The sequence below is a fragment of the Calliopsis andreniformis genome, unplaced genomic scaffold (assembly GCF_051401765.1).
Source record: "Calliopsis andreniformis isolate RMS-2024a unplaced genomic scaffold, iyCalAndr_principal scaffold0022, whole genome shotgun sequence".
Classification (NCBI taxonomy): Eukaryota; Metazoa; Arthropoda; class Insecta; order Hymenoptera; family Andrenidae; genus Calliopsis; species Calliopsis andreniformis.
In genome coordinates this window covers 9,552,781-9,573,395 of record NW_027480432.1, presented here as the reverse complement: position 1 = coordinate 9,573,395, position 20,615 = coordinate 9,552,781, and the positions used below count along the sequence as shown (strand labels likewise).

The 20,615-nt window shown below is 33.5% G+C and overlaps 1 protein-coding gene across 3 annotated transcripts in view; it reads right to left on the bottom strand.

The window, feature by feature from the left end:
• Position 1: 1 nt before the first annotated feature.
• The window catches only part of LOC143187358 (PRL-1 phosphatase-like), a 96,642-nt gene continuing 76,028 nt past the window's right edge, over positions 2–20,615 (bottom strand). For 2 of the 3 annotated variants that reach the window (XM_076391521.1, XM_076391519.1), the window contains 5 exons: positions 3,971–4,294; positions 2,856–3,339; positions 2,644–2,775; positions 2,393–2,559; positions 2–2,314 (listed from right to left, as the gene is read on the bottom strand). In XM_076391521.1, coding sequence (XP_076247636.1) covers positions 2,203–2,314; positions 2,393–2,559; positions 2,644–2,775; positions 2,856–2,972 — 528 coding nt within the window. In that variant the 5' untranslated portion in view covers positions 2,973–3,339; positions 3,971–4,294 and the 3' untranslated portion in view covers positions 2–2,202. Of the gene's footprint in view, positions 2,315–2,392; positions 2,560–2,643; positions 2,776–2,855; positions 3,340–3,970; positions 4,295–10,702; positions 11,234–20,615 lie in introns of all 3 variants that reach the window. The other variant, XM_076391520.1, reaches the window with a different exon arrangement.

Genomic DNA, 20,615 nt, shown 5'->3' with positions numbered 1-20,615 from the left:
ATCTTATTTTAAAAAGAGCTGTATTAAAGAAAAAGAAAGAAAGCACATATTACAGATTACAAATATAGCTGTAAACAGTAATTGAACTAAGGAAGAAGAGAAATAAAACAATTAAAAGTTAAGTTAATTTCGGATCTAGGATTGAATAATTTTCTTCTCTTTTTTTACGAATGTCCCTCGTCCCATCCTCTGGTAAAAAATATTGCAGTTTTTCTTTTTAACATTACAAAAAAGGATCTGTACCAGGTTCGAAAAACTTCATTCCGGGTCTGCGATCACAGTGAATGTACTCGGTTACTGGTACCATTTAAACATTATGCGCGGCGGAGAAGACCAAGATCTCATCAGTGGCAGCGGGATCGTCGCCTGGATCAATTTCATTAGTCAGCTTCGTAGAAAACTGTCATTCGGGATCCTTACGTGCTAATCGCCTAAAGAGAAACAAACTAGATAAAACACGAACATTGACAGATTCACATCACCCTTTTACAAAATCTCGGCTAAGCACGAAACACAGTAAACCCAATTCGGAACACGTACATTCACGTCGAGTCGGCAGACACATGAAATGATCTAAGTATTATATTCATTATTTTAGGAGCGAATTCTTCATTTTTTTTTCTTCTATCTTTTGAACACAGTTTAGTGTGGCGTACAGCATCACCGACAATTTTACCAAAATCGCAAAACACGATTCACGGGCACGCTTTATCGCGCAAAATCGCGTATGCGACACTTTTAAAATTTACGGAATAAAAGTTCGACGGTTTAAAACATTTTGGTGAAATTGCCGCTAAGCTACGATAAAAGTGATATATAACTCTGGAGTCGACAATTACTTCACGTTTGCTTCGCGATATTTCGTTACTCAAGTTAACGCAGATTCCAAGTCCAATAAGAGTTAAGAACACCCATCGGTTCGGCATGCCACTGGAAATGCAACGCTATGTTTCTTTTGCTTTCATTTATTTGGAAACTATCGCTCGAAGATTCGTCGATTTGAATATCCGAAGATTTTCGCTTTCGTTTTTATTTTATACAGATTCGGTGTCCTTTCTTTTTTTACAAGTGCGGTATTTCAAAATATATGTTCTGTTCTAGCGTTAGTTTTAATACACTAAATGTTGCAGTTTGAGTTCGATTGTGACTAAAAGAGAATCATTACGTACGTATTAATTTAATTGGAATTCAATGTTAAATTATCTAAATTTACAAATTGAAATGAACGAATATCAGGAGTCGTGGCGTTATATAAACCACAGTTTATGTTGCGGGATATATGTTGTTCAATAAATATGTTTTAATATATTACAATAATATTTGTAAAAAAAATTTCATGTACAGATCTTGCCTTTATTTCCTTTTCTGTTCACATTATATGCAAAACATCCACGAAAAAACGTGTATTCAATGTACGAAGTAAAAATAAACACGCTGAATCATTGTCTTTTTCATGCAAGAGAAATGAAAAAAAATTGTTATCTATAAGGTACTTATAACGCTATCTGTAATTCAATCGTTCTGGCAAACGTAAACTTTTATTGCACTAATTTCTCTAAAGAGCTACGTTCGATGACAGCTGGATGCAATTCATAGTAGGAACATCTTAATAAGATGTGTGAATTCGAAGTGTGTGCTCCAACCATCTCCAGAATATTATGTATAAATTACGCATCAACTAATATTCATAAATTGATTGGTAACGCATTGCGTGTTTTATTGGATCCAATAAATGCAGCCTTCTAAGTTCTCGTACACAATAGCCTTAATTTCGTTCAACTAAACGAGGCACCAGATATCAATGCACAAATTGATCCAATACTTTTTCATTTTTTTTTTTCTTTTATTAGATGGGTAATCAGATCCATTGAAATTTTATTACTATTTCTTATCACGCATAAAGAGTTTCTTCCTATTCCACAGTGTTTAATATTAATTTAGTATCAAAAATAAATACAAAGATTTCATAAAGTAAAAATGAGAAATAATCGTAAGAGCAATTTCATATTTTAATTGCTTGATTCATGATGGAGAATTAGACGGTGCGAAATATGGCTTTATATTGTTCGGTTGCATTTCCATTGATAGGCCTTCCGGAACAGAGTCGGTACAGTATGTCTCTTGTTGCCAGGCGTGAAAACCTATACAATTAGGTATACCAATCAGTATGAATTAGTAACTTTTTCAAAGAAATCGTTTAATCTATTGGACGCAGCAGGAGTTCTTCTGTCCATATTTGAGCTTCAATCGAGACTTGGGACGATATTTTTCAAGGTAGGCCAGCTGCTTTGCGTTGATGGCACCTCGTCTTTTCCTTAAAAGAACGAATACAATTATTATGCAATTTTCTCATGATATTTCGAAATCTACAAAGTCGACAATATATACATACTCTCTGATTAACGCAACTGCATCTTCGTATTTTAGTCCCAACTCAATGAGAGCAAGTGCAACTAAGACTGGTGCTCTACCAAGCCCTGCAACGCAGTGTACTGCCACGCATCCATTAGGGGACTCACGGAATCGATTTTTCAGCAGTTCGAACCATTCATCGACGACCTAGATGAAAAATTAATTTATAAAAATTAATATATGATTTCACGTGACGTAATAGTAATGTGTTCGCACCCTAATTGTACTTACATCGTTTGGTGGAAATGTGCCATCATCGAACACCAAGTCTATGACATTGATCCCTTCTGCTATAAGTTCCTCAACTTTGTACGTTGGTTCACAGACCCTCACTACTTCTTTCACATTGTGCTTCTTCAGTTCCTGTTAAAATGGAATAGAATAAGTTTAATTTACTGTCCAGAATGCTTTTTAATAATTATTCAGAACATAAAAAGACGTACTTGAATAAAAGTATGAATGGTCTGATCATTGGGCCGATCAGTGATAAGGAACTTCATGTTTTTGTATTCGATCTTGGCGGGCGCCGGCCTGATGTCCTTCACCCTCATGTTGCTCATTTCCTCTTGGACAACAGCAGTGGACTCCTACTTTTATACCGTTCTAACTCTTTCAATGATTTTTGTACGACACTGTTTCCTATTACTCTTCTTTTTCAATTATGTGCCACACTATACGAAGCAACAAAGGCTGAACTTGACAAACTTAGCCCATAGATGTCAGTCTTATAAAGTTGTTTCTCATTTAACTAATTGAATACTTTGTTATTTTTTTACAGAGGACAGAACAGTGGGTTCACATGTAGACCTCGAGAAGGTTTGTTGGGGTGCGAATTTCGCCGAAAGGGTGAGGGCTACGTTACATTAGGCGTTGTTGATATGCGATCGATTCCCACTTGGGATCCTTGACTATGATTCGGAAGATTATCTGAAAGAAAGCCCATATTGATAACATTTTGCTGTTTTTGACTGTTGGAATTATTAATGAAAGAATATTCCCATTTTGGACCCAAGTTATTAAGAGATTATTATTGTCTACATTAATTATGTTACATCTTGGTCTCCTTTCTACATGGTAGATCTGTACCTCTTTTTACAAGTGGCAAGTTGCAATTTGTTTATTCTTACTCGACTCTCTTTACACGATTCTTTTTTATGTTATAAAGACCCACTGTGTGGAGACCTAGATGTAATTAAGAATCATTCTGGTAAAATTAGAAGTTTCAAGTGTAATCTCTGTCTACCAGTTTCCTGTAATATTTAGTATATTAGCACAGGAAATAATGACAATATGGAACCTGCTGTTAATACGGAACTCCTCAATAAAATAAGTATTATACTACCACTAGTGTTGTAACAATGGAATATGTTTATATGGAATATGTCACTCAGTAGACAAAGTGGAAACAGTGAAGGGAAGTGATACAGTCAATTGTAAGTGACTGTAGGTATTGCCATTTATGAAGAGATTACTGTATTGTTCTAGTAGCACTAATAATTTCTTAATAACCTTACTTGGGAATATTTCTCAGTAAAATTTTGATCATCATAGTTCTTACCTATTTGGCACTGGGTGCGCCTGGATCAGGTGCGCTCAGTATCTACAATGCTTGCATTTAATGTAAATTAACAACTGATTCTATTTAATTCTTCTATGTTTTGTGTGATGACTAGCTGATGATTTTCTTGACTTTGAGACAATGATCCCAATATTATCGAATTTTCTTTTGCCTGATTAAGATTATTCCTCCTTACTTCTTCTTTAATGATACCTAGCAGGTTCTAGGGTGCTTGGGCGTGTCTCTCTATTTGTGTTGAGCCTGGCAGTATTCTGCACTATCCAGCTGAAACTCCATGTATGTGAGGATGCACTCACCAGGAAACTGTAACATACAAATAACCATTACGTTAGTTATATTTAAAAATGAAATACATTTTGCATGTTCAAATATAGATCATTTACATTTACATGATTTACAGTTATTATAATTTTGCAATATTGTTATCCATTATACAACTATCTTATTAAATTTTATTGACAAAATCAAAGAGATATGAGGGTAATTCATAGGGATAATTTACACAGCAAGAATTCCCATTAATTCTATATCAGTGATATTATGCATAAGAGCTTTCCTTCTTTTTTATTAACAGGTCATTGTTCTGAAAAGGTAATAACAAATTCCTAACTATTTGCTTATCATTTCATTTTATCCTGATCTTACTATTTGACTAAATGTACACTACAATCTAGAAGATCCAAAGCAACCACATATTTTTTTTTTCTTTTTTGTTGATCAGGCAAAAATTTGGCAAAGACGAGATTTTTTATTACTTTTAATTTAGTTTTGCAATGTATAATATGTACACATTTATAAAACTTAATAAAATACAAAGCCTTAAATGTAATAACAGGTTTCTATCTTGATTTCAGAAGGTTTTACTTAAATGCTTTCAAACTTATAGCAATATAGATAACTTCTCTCCGATACTATTTAAATATGTATTCAATTGCGAAATAAATAGTAAAATTAAAAAAAATATTAAAGAAAGAAATAATAAAAGAAAAAGGAATGGTTTAAACATCAATGACACATGTATTTACCCAACGCTATCATTATCACAAATGAGTCACTCATTTACCAAATTGATGAACTCTACAAAACAAAACTATGTACATTTATTTCAAACATAAAAAGTTAAACATCAAGTAACTGCTTTGGCACTAAAATTTGCAAAAATTCAAAGTGGAGTTAATCATTTTGGCCTCGAATAGAGGTTAAGTCGACACCACTGAAGATTGTTCAAACTTCAGGAAAATATAAACCAAGTAAAAACAAATAAATTTATGAGCTTAAGGAGGAATCTATTTCGAGACAACACGCGATATTTTCGTTCCGTTTGTAACCAGAAAACTATTACAAGCTATTGTGAATCTTTCGCACGTGCCAAATTCAATCCTGCGCCAATTTCCGCGAGTAATATTCACCCACGCGATAAATAACAATTCTTACCGAGAAAATGTCGAATGATTGCACTGTTTTTCCTCGATAATTCATTACGAACGGCCCACGTATACGAAATTCGTTTCGAAAAAATTCCTTCGACCACGCGAATTCCAGACGATATACGTTGTCACATTGACATTAGTCGATACCTCGAAATTCGACCAGGGTCGACTTGGCGCGAAAGTTTGAATCACGCGGAACTCATTTCCGAGATTTTCAGTAGCCCATTAATTTCATTCACAGTATTTCGCTTGTAATCCTTCAGATGTATCAGTAATAATGTATTTCCATACATTATTAAGCATTAAACGTGTTAAGTAAAACCAGGCGTTAAATATTCAAGCATTAACTTGCAGGAGCCGTGTTTGACGTTAATTCTCAGGCGATGAATATTCATCGTCTTGCGTGCAAGAATTTGAAATTGTTCACGTGCAAGCAAAGCAAATCGTCTGTGAATCGAGTGAAGGCTGCATAGTATATTGATGCAAAGAATATTTGAATGTTTTTTAAAATATAATTCTAAGTAGTTTAACTCCCCAGCTCACTAAAGTTGTTTTAACCCAATAAGGCCCAGAGTTACGTAAATGTATACATCTTAGACATTACACGTTCTATATATTATTTTGCCAAAACAAAAAATATTTTATTAGAATAGACACCACATAGATGCTCACAAAATAAAAAAAGACCACAAAAAATCTATGATTTACAGTCAAGTTTAAAAGTTTTAGAAAAACTTAAAACTATCAAGACTTCTAAGACACCAAAACACCCAAGATTTTTCAGGAATTCTAAAGCTTCGTTCAAATTTGTCAAGTTACTTCAGCATTCAGGTAGCTGGATGCCAAGTTTGTATTTGCACAAGTCAAGTTACTTGAATTCAAGTGGTTTAAATTCCAAAGTAACTTGACTTCAAGCTGTCATACAAAAACAACAAAAATGGTGCCAGAAGAAGTGGCGCATGCTGGTTATTTGATTATGTATTTTTCAAACAAGACATGCACTCTTGACAGCTTCCTTGACGTTTACACGTTTGTCGATTTGCTTGAAATTTGCTCTGTATGGTACAGTACACATCAATCAATGTATATTTCAAGGCAAGGGAAAGTTGAAAGAACGTCAACTTTACTCGAAGCTTAAAAGGCTATTCAAGTCAAGTAATATAACACGTTCACATTGGTCAAATCGCTCCAAATCACTTGCATGCAAGCCACTTGAATTCAAGTAACTTGCCTAATCTAAACAAAGCTTAAGCTACGAAACATTTTCGAAATGATTCAAATTTTTCGTCATAAATCTTTTTCCCTAATATCCCCCTTACTAGTTACATTTCTTTGGACACTAGAACCTAGTTATATCAATTTATTACTGCATACGCTCGCTCACTCACACGAAAAATCGTTTCCCATTTACCGTCCCATTGGAGCTATCTGGGTTTTAGTGTTTCGTCATAGATATAATTTCGAATCGATCAAAAGTATTTCAGTAGCCATTACCAGCTACGAGGCGATGAAATCGGAAATATTCGAAAAGAAAGCGAAACGTCGCCAAGGAGTGCCAAGACAGGCATCTTTTAAATTTATCGGTGGCGCTAGTCGCGCGTGATCTCTCTACGATAGTCAAAGCATTCCGATTTAGCGTCGAACAAAGACGAATTTCCCTTTATCTTTGGCACGGGAGTTCCCCAGCGATGCCAAGCGAAACAGGCGACTCGAGGTCCACGAGGCGCTTCCGTTATTTTATACGTCTGCCTCTGATGGATCTGTAGCGATCACAGAATAGAAATGTCTGGATCAACATGCCATGGACTAATGACTTTTCCCTGTAAATGGGTTCGAGCATGAAATGCAGATAACGCTCCCCAAATAATCCTAACCTTTACAGATCAAGTTCATGGCGGATGATGTAACACAAGTGCAGGGATGATAAAACTGTCTGTTGTTCTATGGTAGCTGATAGGATACAGTAAAAGCTTGATTAAATGAACTTTGAATATTCAACATTTTTGTTATTTAGGATTGCTTATATTATGACCAACCTTCCTATGTAATAACAATAACTGTTGGTGAAGGTTGATTTCTAGGAGATTTTACTTTGGTATATTTTGCAAGCTTGAAAAAGGGGAAGAATATAAAAATACAAAAATATTAGTGAGATAAGATCATTTTATATGTATGAAATATTTATAGTGGTTGTATCATAAGGTTTAATTAAGTTTCTTTTATGGCGGAAATTTTGCAGCAATTTTGTGGTAAAAATCCTTTTATTTTGCTGTTTGTGAACACATTAAATAGCAAGTTTTTTTTATAAAATATTCCTATTAATAAACAGTAGGAATGATTGTTAAAGAATATTCTAGTACAGATGATTGAATAGTTATTCAGAAAAAGAATAGTTCATGTTTATAAAATTTGAAAAGGAAGAAGTATGGCAAAAGATATAAAATTGCTCTATCCTTTAGCAAGAATCGTAACTATCTGTTTATTGACTTGAAACTGAGCATTGCGTAGATTTTCATTTTATTAAAATCAGTGTAATACATGTTGCAATTAACTATAATTTCTCCTGTTGCATATTATATTCTGCAACTACATACATCACTAACATTAGACAACTTCAAATCTGCTTTAAAAGTACTATAATAAATAAAGTATAATAAAAAATATCATAATGTACCTTAAATTGTACCCTAAATGTTAGTATTAAAAATTTCCTGGACTTTAATCATTTCCACCATTTTCTTTCATCAAATAACCATAAAAATAAATTAAAATCACTGTGTTACTAAGAATCTAGATCACGACGCACGTAATAGATTTTACTGAAACTGACACTCAAAGTGTCAACTACATTTTCCTCGTGGCTATCAACTCATCCATCACTCTTCAACACACAAGTTCAAGGACCTCCTAAAATTGTTAGGTAAATGTCTCAATACCTGAACACTTAAGATGTCACATGTCCCAGTAAGTAAACAACCTAAACCTGCACGTCTGGATTTTTAAATTATGAGGTCACAGTAACTGAGGATGCTATTTTAGGACACTAGTTTTTATTACTTTCTCGACTGCTATTACTGTGACATACAACAGGGAGAAAGTATTGCTATGGGTCAAATTTTGACCCCACCGATTTTTTGTATTCCTCGACGTTTCGAGATCTCCTAAATCCAAAAACGTCATAAAACTGATGATTAAATTCTGTATGTATGGATATGTGTGTATGTACGTTTATTTTGTTATATATCTTCAGACTGAGTTATTAGAATTTCACAAAATATGGCATGGTGGTTTCTGCAAAATGCATTGATGCTATTAGAGTTCCAAAAGATGTAGTCAAGGGGGAGAGGGCGTTTACCTGAACATGTATGTATGTTGGCATCTATTGTGCTGGACTGGGTTATCGAAATATTATAGAAAATATTATTTTATCGAGTTTTTAACACATAAAACAACACTATTGGCAAAAAGGTCTGTTCTCAAATACCTCTCCTCATCCCCAAACACAAAAATGTTATGTTCTGATAATAATCTATGGGTTACCAATTTCTTTTAAGTAGGTTATACCTAATTTATCAGACTTTAAGTCTAAAATTGAATAAAACTAGCATTATTGTTCATGTATCGACACATGGTCGACTGCTAGGATATTTAGAGTCGAACCATATTATCGATACGCTCACAGTTCCTTGACTCTCCACTCTCAACTCGATGAAATATTATTTCTTCATATTTCATTGTTTCTAAATGTACCTGTTTATATTATAAATAAAGATACGGTTCCATTGAGCGACATTTTGTCGCTTCTTGTTGCTACATATTGAAAAAGGTTTCCAACCAACTGTAACTAATGAAAACTTTTGTCCACACTGTGGCGACATAATCCAAGGCTACATTTGTTGCCTGCAACAAGCTGTCTACACGCAAGTCAGTTTGTTACGAGCTGTAAATGATGACTGAAGAAGACTTACTTCTTGCAGCTGCAGCGTTTATTGTTATCAGTACTAACAGAAAGAGGAAATGAGAAATGTGGGTTCGATCAAGGCTAGACTGTAAAAAGATTCAGCAGCAGGTAACTTGTGACATCGTCGTCAGTAATAGAAACATGACAAAGTTATGGCAACAAGCGACGAGTTTTTCAAGAAACATGGAATAGCAAGAAAATGTTGCTTGTTGTTGCCACAGTGGAGCTGTACCTTAATTCTCCAATCTCGATTCAATCATGTACTAAGCCTTGTTTAGATTAGTCAAATTACTTGAATTCAAGCCACTTGTATTCATATAGCTTGATGTTAAGTTTGAGATCACACAAGTGAAGTTACTTGACTTGAATTCAAGTTGCAATACAAAAATAATAAAAATGGCGTCGAAAGAGGTGGTGCATACAGGTTATTTGGTTATGTATTTTTCAAACAAGGCATGCACTTTTGTCAGTTTCCTTGATGTTAATATTTTCGATGATCTGCTTGAAATTTGCCCTATGTGGTAGAGCATGTATACATCATGTATACATCATGGTATACATTAATCAATGTGTATCTGAAGACAAGGAAAAGTTGAGAGGACATCAACTTCACTTGAAGCTTGGAAGGATATTTCAAGTCAAGTAATGTAATACTTGATCAAACTGGTTAAATTGCCCTAAATCACTAGCATTCGAGCCACTTGAATCCAAGTAACTTGTTTAACCTGAACGTGCCTAAACGAAATGGATACTTGAAGGGACGTTTCAATTCAAGCAAAATAACACTTTGATCAAGTTGCCTCTAATCACTTACATTCAAGCCACTTGAATTCAAGTAACTTCACTATTTTGAACAAGACTTTAGGAACAAGACTTCCTAGACTTTAGAAAGACACAAGTCAAGTTACTTGGCTTCAAATGGCTCGAATTCAAAAGTAACTTAAATTCAAGATCTCAGACAAAAATAATAAAAATGGCGTCGAAAGGAATGATGCACCCTAGTTATTTAGTATATATTTTTCAAACAAGACATATTCGTCGATTTGCTTGAAATTTGCTCTATATGATAAGTATCCATGGCATACACCAATCATTGTGTACATCAAGGCAAGGAAAATTTGAAAAGACGTCAACTTCACTCGAAGTTTCCAAGAATATTAAGCAAAGTAACATAACACGTTAAAATTGATCAGACTGCCCCAAATCAGCCACACTCAAGCCACTCGAATCCAAGCAGCCTGTTTAACCTGAACGCGCCTTTAGAGGAACGCAGCTCCAAGAATCGAGCGCGAGCAATCGCCAGTGTGGTTCGTCCCTTACCTTATCCTTCGAATCCCTTCGATGACCGTTCACGCGAAGATTCAAACTCTCGCCCGCGGGTGCGCGGTTGTCGAACGTCAGCGTCGCGATGGAAACAATCTCAGCTGACAGTCGTCGTCTCTTTACGGACGTTTGTAAATTTGCAACGCACATTCGGTCCCGCAGATATAGGCGTCCCCGATACTTCGGGGGGCGAACGGCGCGCGTCGTCGGCGTCGTTCCGTCAAGACGTCGAGACGATTTACGAAATCCCCGTTTTACGTAACCGCGGGTGGCAGCTTCGAGGCGGATGACGGACCAGGTCGGGCGCATCTCGAGCTGCGACGGGGCCGATATCGTGGATAGGAAAAAGTGAGAGCGCTCGGATCGACATGTACCGGAATAACCAGAATAATTGGCAGCTGGTGGAGAGCGCGAGAGTTCAGGCTCTCTTGCTCCGCGTGGTGCCTCGGCCCAAGGCCGTATCTGTCTTGCCAATCCTACTTGCGCGGCGATTAGAATCAATTCTGATGCGGTACCCTTCTGAAGCCCCTTTAATATGCTAACTGGATTATTATCTTTATAGAAGTTAAGTGAAATAATAGATTATTTTAGTTTGCTGTCAAGTAGTGGAATAATACGAAAGAATAATCGTTTAGATGTTCGAGTGAACTGAGGCGTAAATATTTCGAGACAGCACCGAGATAGTTAACTCAAATTTTCAAATAGAAATTTTTAATTTTTGAAATTTCAACTCCAAATTTTTCTAGCTTTGAAAATTCTAGTTTTCAAATTCAAAATTACAATTTTTAATTTTCAAATTTTAAATTTCAATTCTCAATTCTCAATTTTTAATCTTCAAATTTATATCTTCAGTTCATTTATCCTTCAGTTCGAAATGCAAAGTTTCAACTCTCAAATTTCAATAACATTTTAAATTTTAATTTTCCAAAATTTTAAATTCAAATCTTTAATCCTACAATTTCAATTCTCAATTTTCAATTTTTAATCTTCAGTTCATTTATTCTTCAGTTCGAAATACAAAGTTTCAATTCTCAAATTTCAATAACATTTTTAATTTAAATTTTCCAAAATTTTAAATTCAAATCTTTAATCCTACAATTTTTCATGTTCTGAAGTTTACGATTTTCAAATTCAAATCTTCACTTCTGAAACTTCTAAACACAGAATTTTCATGTTCTCGAGTTTTCAGTTTTTACGTTTAAGTTTTCAATTTTCAAATTCAAATTTTCTAAAATAAGTTTGCAATTTTCAAACATAAGTTTTGAACTTTCAACTTGAAATTTTTAAATCCTAATTTTCAAATTTCAATACTCAAATTAAAAATATCAAATTCCAATACTTCCATTCAAACGTGGGAATAGAAATTTTCAATTTTACAAATTTAAATCCTCAAATTTTTGAACTTAAATATACAATTTTCAAATTTACGAGCACTGATAATACTTTTTTCAAGTTCTTCTTCAATTTATAATCTAGAAATGCGCAAATTATATTGATAATACAAATACAGCCTCGTTATAAACTCGTTCCCCTATTCACATCTCGAAATCATTCAAAGCAGCTATGTTTCACTTTCATAACCTCTTACTCCCATTCCCAGCACAAAAGCGAGTCTCCAATAACGAGCTGATTTTAAAATCATGTCTCTCGTTATAAGATCATAATCACTGAACCGCGAATCTTTAACGAGAACCCACTGTACACACTATTTCCTCGAATTACATCTTTTCAACAACCTGTCACTCCCGAGAATCTCAAACAGGAATAGAAAATACATACAGGAGCCATGGAGCAATACAGCAATACAATTGCCAAAAAAAGAACCACCTAAAATCGCCTTTGGATATTTCACAGCGCGTACCGAGGGAACTGGAAGAAATGAAAAGCCGATGTCGATGAATGAAACAGCCGTGCAGGGGTCGCCACGTACTCAGTTTCGCTGTTAGCACCTTCGCTGGGAGCGTCGGTGAAAAAAAAGATTCACTGAAATCAACCTAGAAACCTACTTCGGGGCGGAATACGTTAGGTTCAGTGAAAACGAGCACGAGGCTCGGCGCAACTGCTGTTCGTGTTCCTCTTTCTATGGGCGTATCGCGAGAGGTGAAACGCTTTGCGTATTTTTCTCGTCGCAGACTAGTTCCAGCGAACCACCCTGCCGAGAAATCGTCAATAGTGTCCTGACCTTTCTTGCGTCCCTCACGTTTGAGGAGTTTCCATACTTTGACATCCTTAAAACTAGTGGGAATTTGAGAATTTATTCGGGAGGAACTGTAAATGCGATTTTATTTATTTTGGGGTATTTGTTGTAAGTTACTGATTGGTCCATTTAAATAGGGACGCCAAAATATCTGTCTCAGTTGGAAGAAAAATATCGTTTGCAAGTATATTGGTCCCTCGATACCATATAAATTTACATATCTGGACCCCAGAGCCAGAGAGTATTATATTTCGCTTGTTTCCCGTGTGACTTAATATACTGTATCATTAGAGAGTTTTGTGGTCTTATATGAGTACACCACCTCGTATATTTATGACTATGAGGCAGAACCAAATTTACAATTGGAAGAGAGATTTATCTGGCCTTATTTAAATGGATCGCTCTGTATATATTTTAACTCTTTGAAGCACGATGAGGTCAAAAGTGTCCTACCTTTTCTAATACCTAAATATGTATAGTGAGCTATTTTTTATACTACATTGAAAAATTAAAATTACTTGATGCACTTTATTAATTTCCTAATAATTAGAATAAATTTACTTTGTTAAATTTTACAAAAATAGAATTTTAGTGCAATGAACGACTTGATCGACTGACCAAGAGTTGCCTAATGTGAATGCAGCTTAAGATGTAAAATTGCATTTATAGTTCTTTCTAGAGTAATTCCTAAAATTCCTACTGTTTTTGAGGTCTCCACAATATGGTAACCTATTAAGATAGGAAGAATGAAAGTTGGAAGCAGGTAAGCTTGGGCTTAACATGGAATTCAAGGCAAACGGTTTAGGGAATGCGGGTCTTTGGTATTGGTTACTACAGAAATCTCTCTTTTTAGTGCATCGCCTGTGGATGACTGCATTTGGTATTCCTGACGACTTGGATGTATGGAAATTATTCCCGAGAAGATCATAATTCATGTTCTTCTGCATTTGTCGGTATGTCTTTCCATAGTGCTGAAGCATCTTCCTCCGACATTTTAACGAATATGTTAAGGTTCTACTGTTATTTAGTGATTTGCATGCAGACTTCTGCGATTAAAACAAGGATAAAGATTATACAATTTGGTTTAAAATATCAGCCTTGTAGGAAATTGTTTTTTGATAAAAACTCCGCGATAACCAAAAAAAGCTTAAGTGACGTAAATCCATGTCGACGACAATCGAAAACAGAATTTGAAATGACGCGAATTTACGTCAGCGGCTGCGAATGTATTAATACAAGAATGAAACCTGAAGTATCCTCCTGATGCCTAACTTCATTGTTTTTGGTAGACTGTTATTGTATCCCACTTAAGTTTTAATTTATTATGAAGAGAAAAATCGAATTAGGGTCGCGAGTCTGTAACGAGAGGATACTATTTTTTGAATAAATAGTGGGATCGATTATCGAAGAGACTTTGCTACTTGAAGTTCTCCATTTCTACAACTCACGATGCACGAATCTTTTCCTAGCTTTTATAATTTCAACACAACTTTTGGCTCCTACTAAGCGTACGTATATGATGGCACGAAATTGGAGTCCAAGAATTCAGAGGCATGGTCTTTATAAAAATAGGCAGTGTAGAATGCTGGGGCGAGGATGGCTTAACTCTTGACTCATTCTACATACTCTACAGTCACTTCCTTCTCAATGTAGAGTCGAGTCAGAATACACTGTGACTTTGTTATAAACTCATCATTATCACTTTCATCTCTGAAAAATTGAAGAGCTCATAACAGAAACCATTCTTGTCAATTTTTTTTATTCTAGGATAGCAAAGGAAAATCTTGTAGCATATTTAATTCTTTGATAGGTTTGAAATGAGATAGGTTTACCTATGTTGTGAATCTCGTTTCTACATAATCACTAGAACATGTTCTTATTTAAAAAATAGTACAATTTAATAAGAACTATTTTTGCCATGAATTTAATTCGTTATCACCAGACTGTGGATTTTATGGAAATATAACACAAATTAGAATAAATCTTTAAAAATATGTGAACAATTCATAAAATTACATGAGATTCAATATAATCGCATTTTTATGGCATTTATTGATGGTAAGATATATTTTCAATTTAGGATTTCTTTTTGCACTAATTTTCTACAAAAATTTTATTTTGCATGAACTTCCCCAGTTATCACAATCTCATCTCACATTCTTATTTCCACCATTTGAAAACAAGCTCCCAGCCCATTTATTGATCTCAGCTACTGCATAAATTTCGATGCAATATAAGCTCATTGTTTGGACCGAGCTATGAGTTTACAGCGAGTGTCTCATAAAGAATGTATACACTCGCTCTATCAGGAGATTGTCAGAAGACAGTTCTATCAAATACAGCGAGTAGATTGTTTGTTTAAAAATTGATGGGATCTCTAACTCCCATATCGCCAGTTAAAGGCTGATTGGACATATGAACTTTAGATGTTGCGTGTAGTAATATTTAATATTTCCAATGGGACTGCGCGCTCGAGCCACGCGTCGTTTGACGTACCGACGATTCGAGAAGTAAAAAGAAAACCTACTATGTCGATTCACGTGATCAAATGGACCGAAATATATTGGTTATGATGCAAAATGTAAGTCTGTTTTGGCCACCCAAAGTTTGGACACCTATAACTGGGCGATAAGGACATAAGTCACATTTTAACAAAAATTGAGACAGAATATGCACCAAGAGAATAGAAAACCACCTAACAAAAGCTGTTACAGGGTAATGAAAATTAGGGACATTGTGATTGACTGTCCTTATTGCTCAATTTAAATATTTACATGTGATATTAAGAGTCAATAAAATCCTGAGCCATACAGAATTCAATATGGAGGATAAGCAAGAAGCTAATCGTATACAGAAACTGTATGAAAATGTACTATAAATTAATAATATAAATTTTATAATTTTCACCTCGTTTTAAAATTTAATAAGAACCTTCGAAGTCGATTTTATCGATACAATAAATCCAAAATGATTCACGACCTTCTGCTCTTTTTTTTAAATTAAACATGAAATGAGACAAAATATGTACAGAGAGAAATAATATAATGAATATAATTATTTGGAAGACCCGAGAATCCAAATTCTTTTGCTTAGATCTCATTTCTATTAATTTATAGAATACTTGTTAGTCTTCAGGTTACTCTATTTTAGCTCTCATAACTTAATTTTTATTTCTGTTTTTAAAATAATAGTGTTCACATTTATTTTATCATAAGTATTGTAAATACGACGAGGAAAAGTAAAACAGAAAATTAATACTTCCCCTTCATCATATTCAAAATTTAATTAATTCTATTAGATATGATCTGAAGTAGCGTGTTATCAAATTAACTGTATCTGAGGAGATATGGGGACCCAATAAGTGTCCTCTACAAAATGTAATTCATAATTTGTGACACATATTTGTAAAAAAATAGACTTTTTAGGCAATGTGAATTTTACTCTCATTATCAAAGAACTTTGATTTATATATACTGTGTATCTGTTACAACTACAATTAAACCTATGTTACATATACAATTACCAATTCAAGAGAAAATTGATCTCACTTGCATTTGCAATTCAATTAGGATTGAAACAAAATACATGTGCTAACATGTTTGGTAGGTCATTTTGAGCCAAGAAGGTCACATTATGAGTCTTGATTCACTTGTTATTGATGACACAAAGAATGAAAGACAAGAAAAAACTGTACTGAAACAAAAAACAGAGAGAAAAAACAAGATTGTAATAAAACAAAAAGAAGAAAAACAAGAGGCCAAAAAATGAGAAAAACAATGCCTTATTTTGTCACATATTTCTTAACTCTCTTACTCATCTACCACAAAGAAAATTTCAAACAGAAAATGACAAACTAAAATCCACGTGCAAACACAAAGAGAATCGCAAATATTCTGCAATTCACGAAAAACCTCTTGAAAACGAATGAAGCAAGGCCCATACTGTATTCAATCTTCTTAATTCAAAATGGCCTACCACGCTGATGTCATTCAGCTCCTCCTGGGACACCCACAGTTCCATAAGTACATTTATACCAAAGGTGCTCGATAGTTCATTAATTAAGACTTCGCTAAATTTCTGCACGTCCCGCTGAATCACACGAGAGGTGGAAATAGAATCGTGAAAGTCAAAGGCATCCAAGGCTGGCCTTCGTGGATCGAATGGTACATGTGTCACGAGGGATTTTCGCGGTCTTAATTTACGATACGCGCTAGTGGCGCACGCTGCCTCTTTGCCCGCGAATAATGAGCCTTGCGATTTATCTTTCTCAAATACGGGAAACACCTGTATCCACTCGGCACACTTCGCTGGATTTACATCTAGCTTTCCCGCATCAATAGACGCTGCTCTCCTTTGCGAGCGTTGCAGAGAAGGGACAACATTTGAATTTGGAGAGAGAAAGGGACAAAAATAAAAAATAAAATGAAATAGTTATCGAAATTTCTTTAAAATTAGCAGAGAAGGGACAAAATTTGAATTTGGACAGAGAAATGGACAAAAATAAAAAATAAAATGAAATAGTTATCGAAATTTCTTTTAAAATTAGCAGAGAAGGGACAAAATTTGAATTTGGACAGAGAAAGGGACAAAAATAAAAAATAAAATGAAATAGTTATCGAAATTTCTTTAAAATTAGCAGAGAAGGGACAAAATTTGAATTTGGACAGAGAAAGGGACAAAAATAAAAAATAAAATGAAATAGTTATCGAAATTTCTTTAAAATTAGCAGAGAAGGGACAAAATTTGAATTTGGAGAGAGAAAGGGGCAAAAATAACAAATAAAATGAAATAGTTATCGAAATTTTTTTAAAATTAGCAGAGAAGGGACAAAATTTGAATTTGGACAGAGAAAGGAACAAAAATAAAAAATAAAATGAAATAGTTATCGAAATTTCTTTAAAATTAACAGAGAAGGGACAAAATTTGAATTAGGACAGAGAAAGGGACAAAAATGAAAAATAAAATGAAATAGTTATCGAAATTTCTTTAAAATTAGCAGAGAAGGGACAACATTTGAATTTGGAGAGAAACAGGGACAAAAATGAAAAATAAAATGAAGTAGTTATCGAAATTTCTTTTAAAATTAGCAGAGAAGAGACAAAATTTGAATTAGGACAGAGAAAGGGACAAAAATAAAAAATAAAATGAAATAGTTATCGAAATTTCTTTAAAATTAGCAGAGAAGGGACAAAATTTGAATTTGGCGAGAGACAGGGACAAAAATGAAAAATAAAATGAAGTAGTTATCGAAATTTCTTTAAAATTAGCAGAGAAGGGACAAAATTTGAATTTGAAGAGAGAAAGGGACAAAAATAAAAAATAAAATGAAATAGTTATCGAAATTTCTTTTAAAATTAGCAGAGAAGGGACAAATTTTGAATTTGGCGAGAGACAGGGACAAAAATAAAAAATAAAATGAAGTACTTATCGAAATTTCTTTAAAATTAGCAGAGAAGGGACAAAATTTGAATTTGGACAGAGAAAGGGACAAAAATAAAAAATAAAATGAAATAGTTATCGAAATTTCTTTAAAATTAGCAGAGAAGGGACAAAATTTGAATTTGGACAGAGAAAGGGACAAAAATAAAAAATAAAATGAAATAGTTATCGAAATTTCTTTTAAAATTAGCAGAGAAGGGACAAATTTTGAATTTGGCAAGAGACAGGGACAAAAATGAAAAATAAAATGAAATAGTTATCGAAATTTCTTTAAAATTAGGAGAGAAGGGACAAAATTTGAATTTGGACAGAGAAAGGGACAAAAATAAAAAATAAAATGAAATAGTTATCGAAATTTCTTTAAAATTAGCAGAGAAGGGACAACATTTGAATTTGGACAGAGGAAGGGACAAAAATGAAAAATAAAATGAAGTACTTATCGAAATTTCTTTCAAATTAGAACACTACTAAAGAAGACAATCTTTAGAAAGAGGACGTAGACAGCCTCATATGCAAAGGTTTTTTAACAATACAGATTAATGACAGAAATGATCTAAAATAGTTCACAGTCGCTTATAAAATAACTAAGAAGTTGATGAGATTTAAAACACAAGGATAAAAAATAAAAAAACTGAAGTATTTGATCCACAAATTCGTGTGTCTTAAAATTGCTAAAGGAATGTAGTAATGGAATAAAGATTAATGAAAGAATGTTTTAATATTACCCATAATTTTTGTTAAATTTGCCAATTTGTTAAATCTGATACTGGAAATTGATTCTAAATTTTTGTGTATTTTTTCAAACACATGCTATAAGCAGAATGTTTATTTTTAATTAGGTTTATTTTACAAATTATGTTTAGTAAATATTGTAATACCTTCAACAATGCAAAGTAATTTTTTTACAACGCTAGTAATTTATAAGTACCAATTTCTTATGTTAAATATTTATCAACTTCGATGGCTCTTTAAAACAATTCCGAAAAATACCTCCATCATTTTCATATATTAAGTTAGAAACCATTAAACTTTATATTAACGTCGATTTCTGCTGCCCCAGTTTGTCTACAATGGAGAAAATAGTATAAGTTTTAATTATGGAAAATAATTATTCAGAAAGTCATTTTTAATTATGAAAAGTAATTATGCGCTAAAAATAATTTTTAACAGGGAAAATAAATTAGCAAGGAATTTTTAGTTTTGGAAATTCATTTGCCTGAAAATAATCAAAGCTTCTATCATGTGCATCAGTTTCAGTGCTCCTATCAGAGGAAGTACTTGTTTGATCGAGATGTTTGATTTCTATGTACCTTTATCGATTCCTTGAGCGTGAATTCTTATCGAATCCACGATCCATCGGTATCGATAAGACTCTTCAATTTGTTGCGAGCATGTTGACTTCACGTCTTGAGATCAGACGTCTTATTGAAGTTAATCGCTGTGTCGTTTTCAACAGTGTATTTATCGTCATATTCACGATTGCATCGGCTTAGACGACACGATGGTGGACTGATAACTCGACACTTAATCCATCTAATTGTGTGCTATCAAAATTTAGATTGTCCTATCTAAATGTTTATTTATTGTGTAATGCTCAAGGTTTGCTTTTCTAATCCCTGATAAAAGTTTTTGTAAATCTATGGCCAGAATTTTGTTTAATTGCGAAGAAATTGTATCTTTATTACTGCAATTTAAATTTAGAAATGAGGTGATTTTGAGGAAACGAAACACTTTTCAAATTTATTTTAAGAATTATTACACTTTTTATTTCCATTTATTGCAATTCGAATTTTAAAACGAAAATGAAATTTAAGGTAGGCTTAGGGTAACGAAATATTTTTGAAATTTTTTTCAATTTTTGTTTCTGTTACAGTATTTCGAATTTTGAAATGAAAATGAAATGTAAGGCAGGCTTGTGGAAACGAAACATTTTTAAAATTCATTTTAATAATTATTTCAATTTTGATTTCTGCTATTGCAATTCGAGTTTTGAACGAAAATAAAATTTAAGGTGGACTTTTGGTAACGAAATGTTTAAAAAATTAATTCTAATAATTATTTTAATTTTCAAAAATTCCAGAGCTTCTAGTCTTGTTAACAATAAATAAAAATTATTTTTTAAGATCTTAGTCTATTTAAGGGTCTAAAAATTCTACCATTGTACTGCACTAAGAATACTAAATAACCAATATCTACTAATTTCGCAATTTCGAGGCAAAAAAATGCAAAAAAAAAAAAGGATGAATTCGAAACTTATTCACTTGCTTACATTTA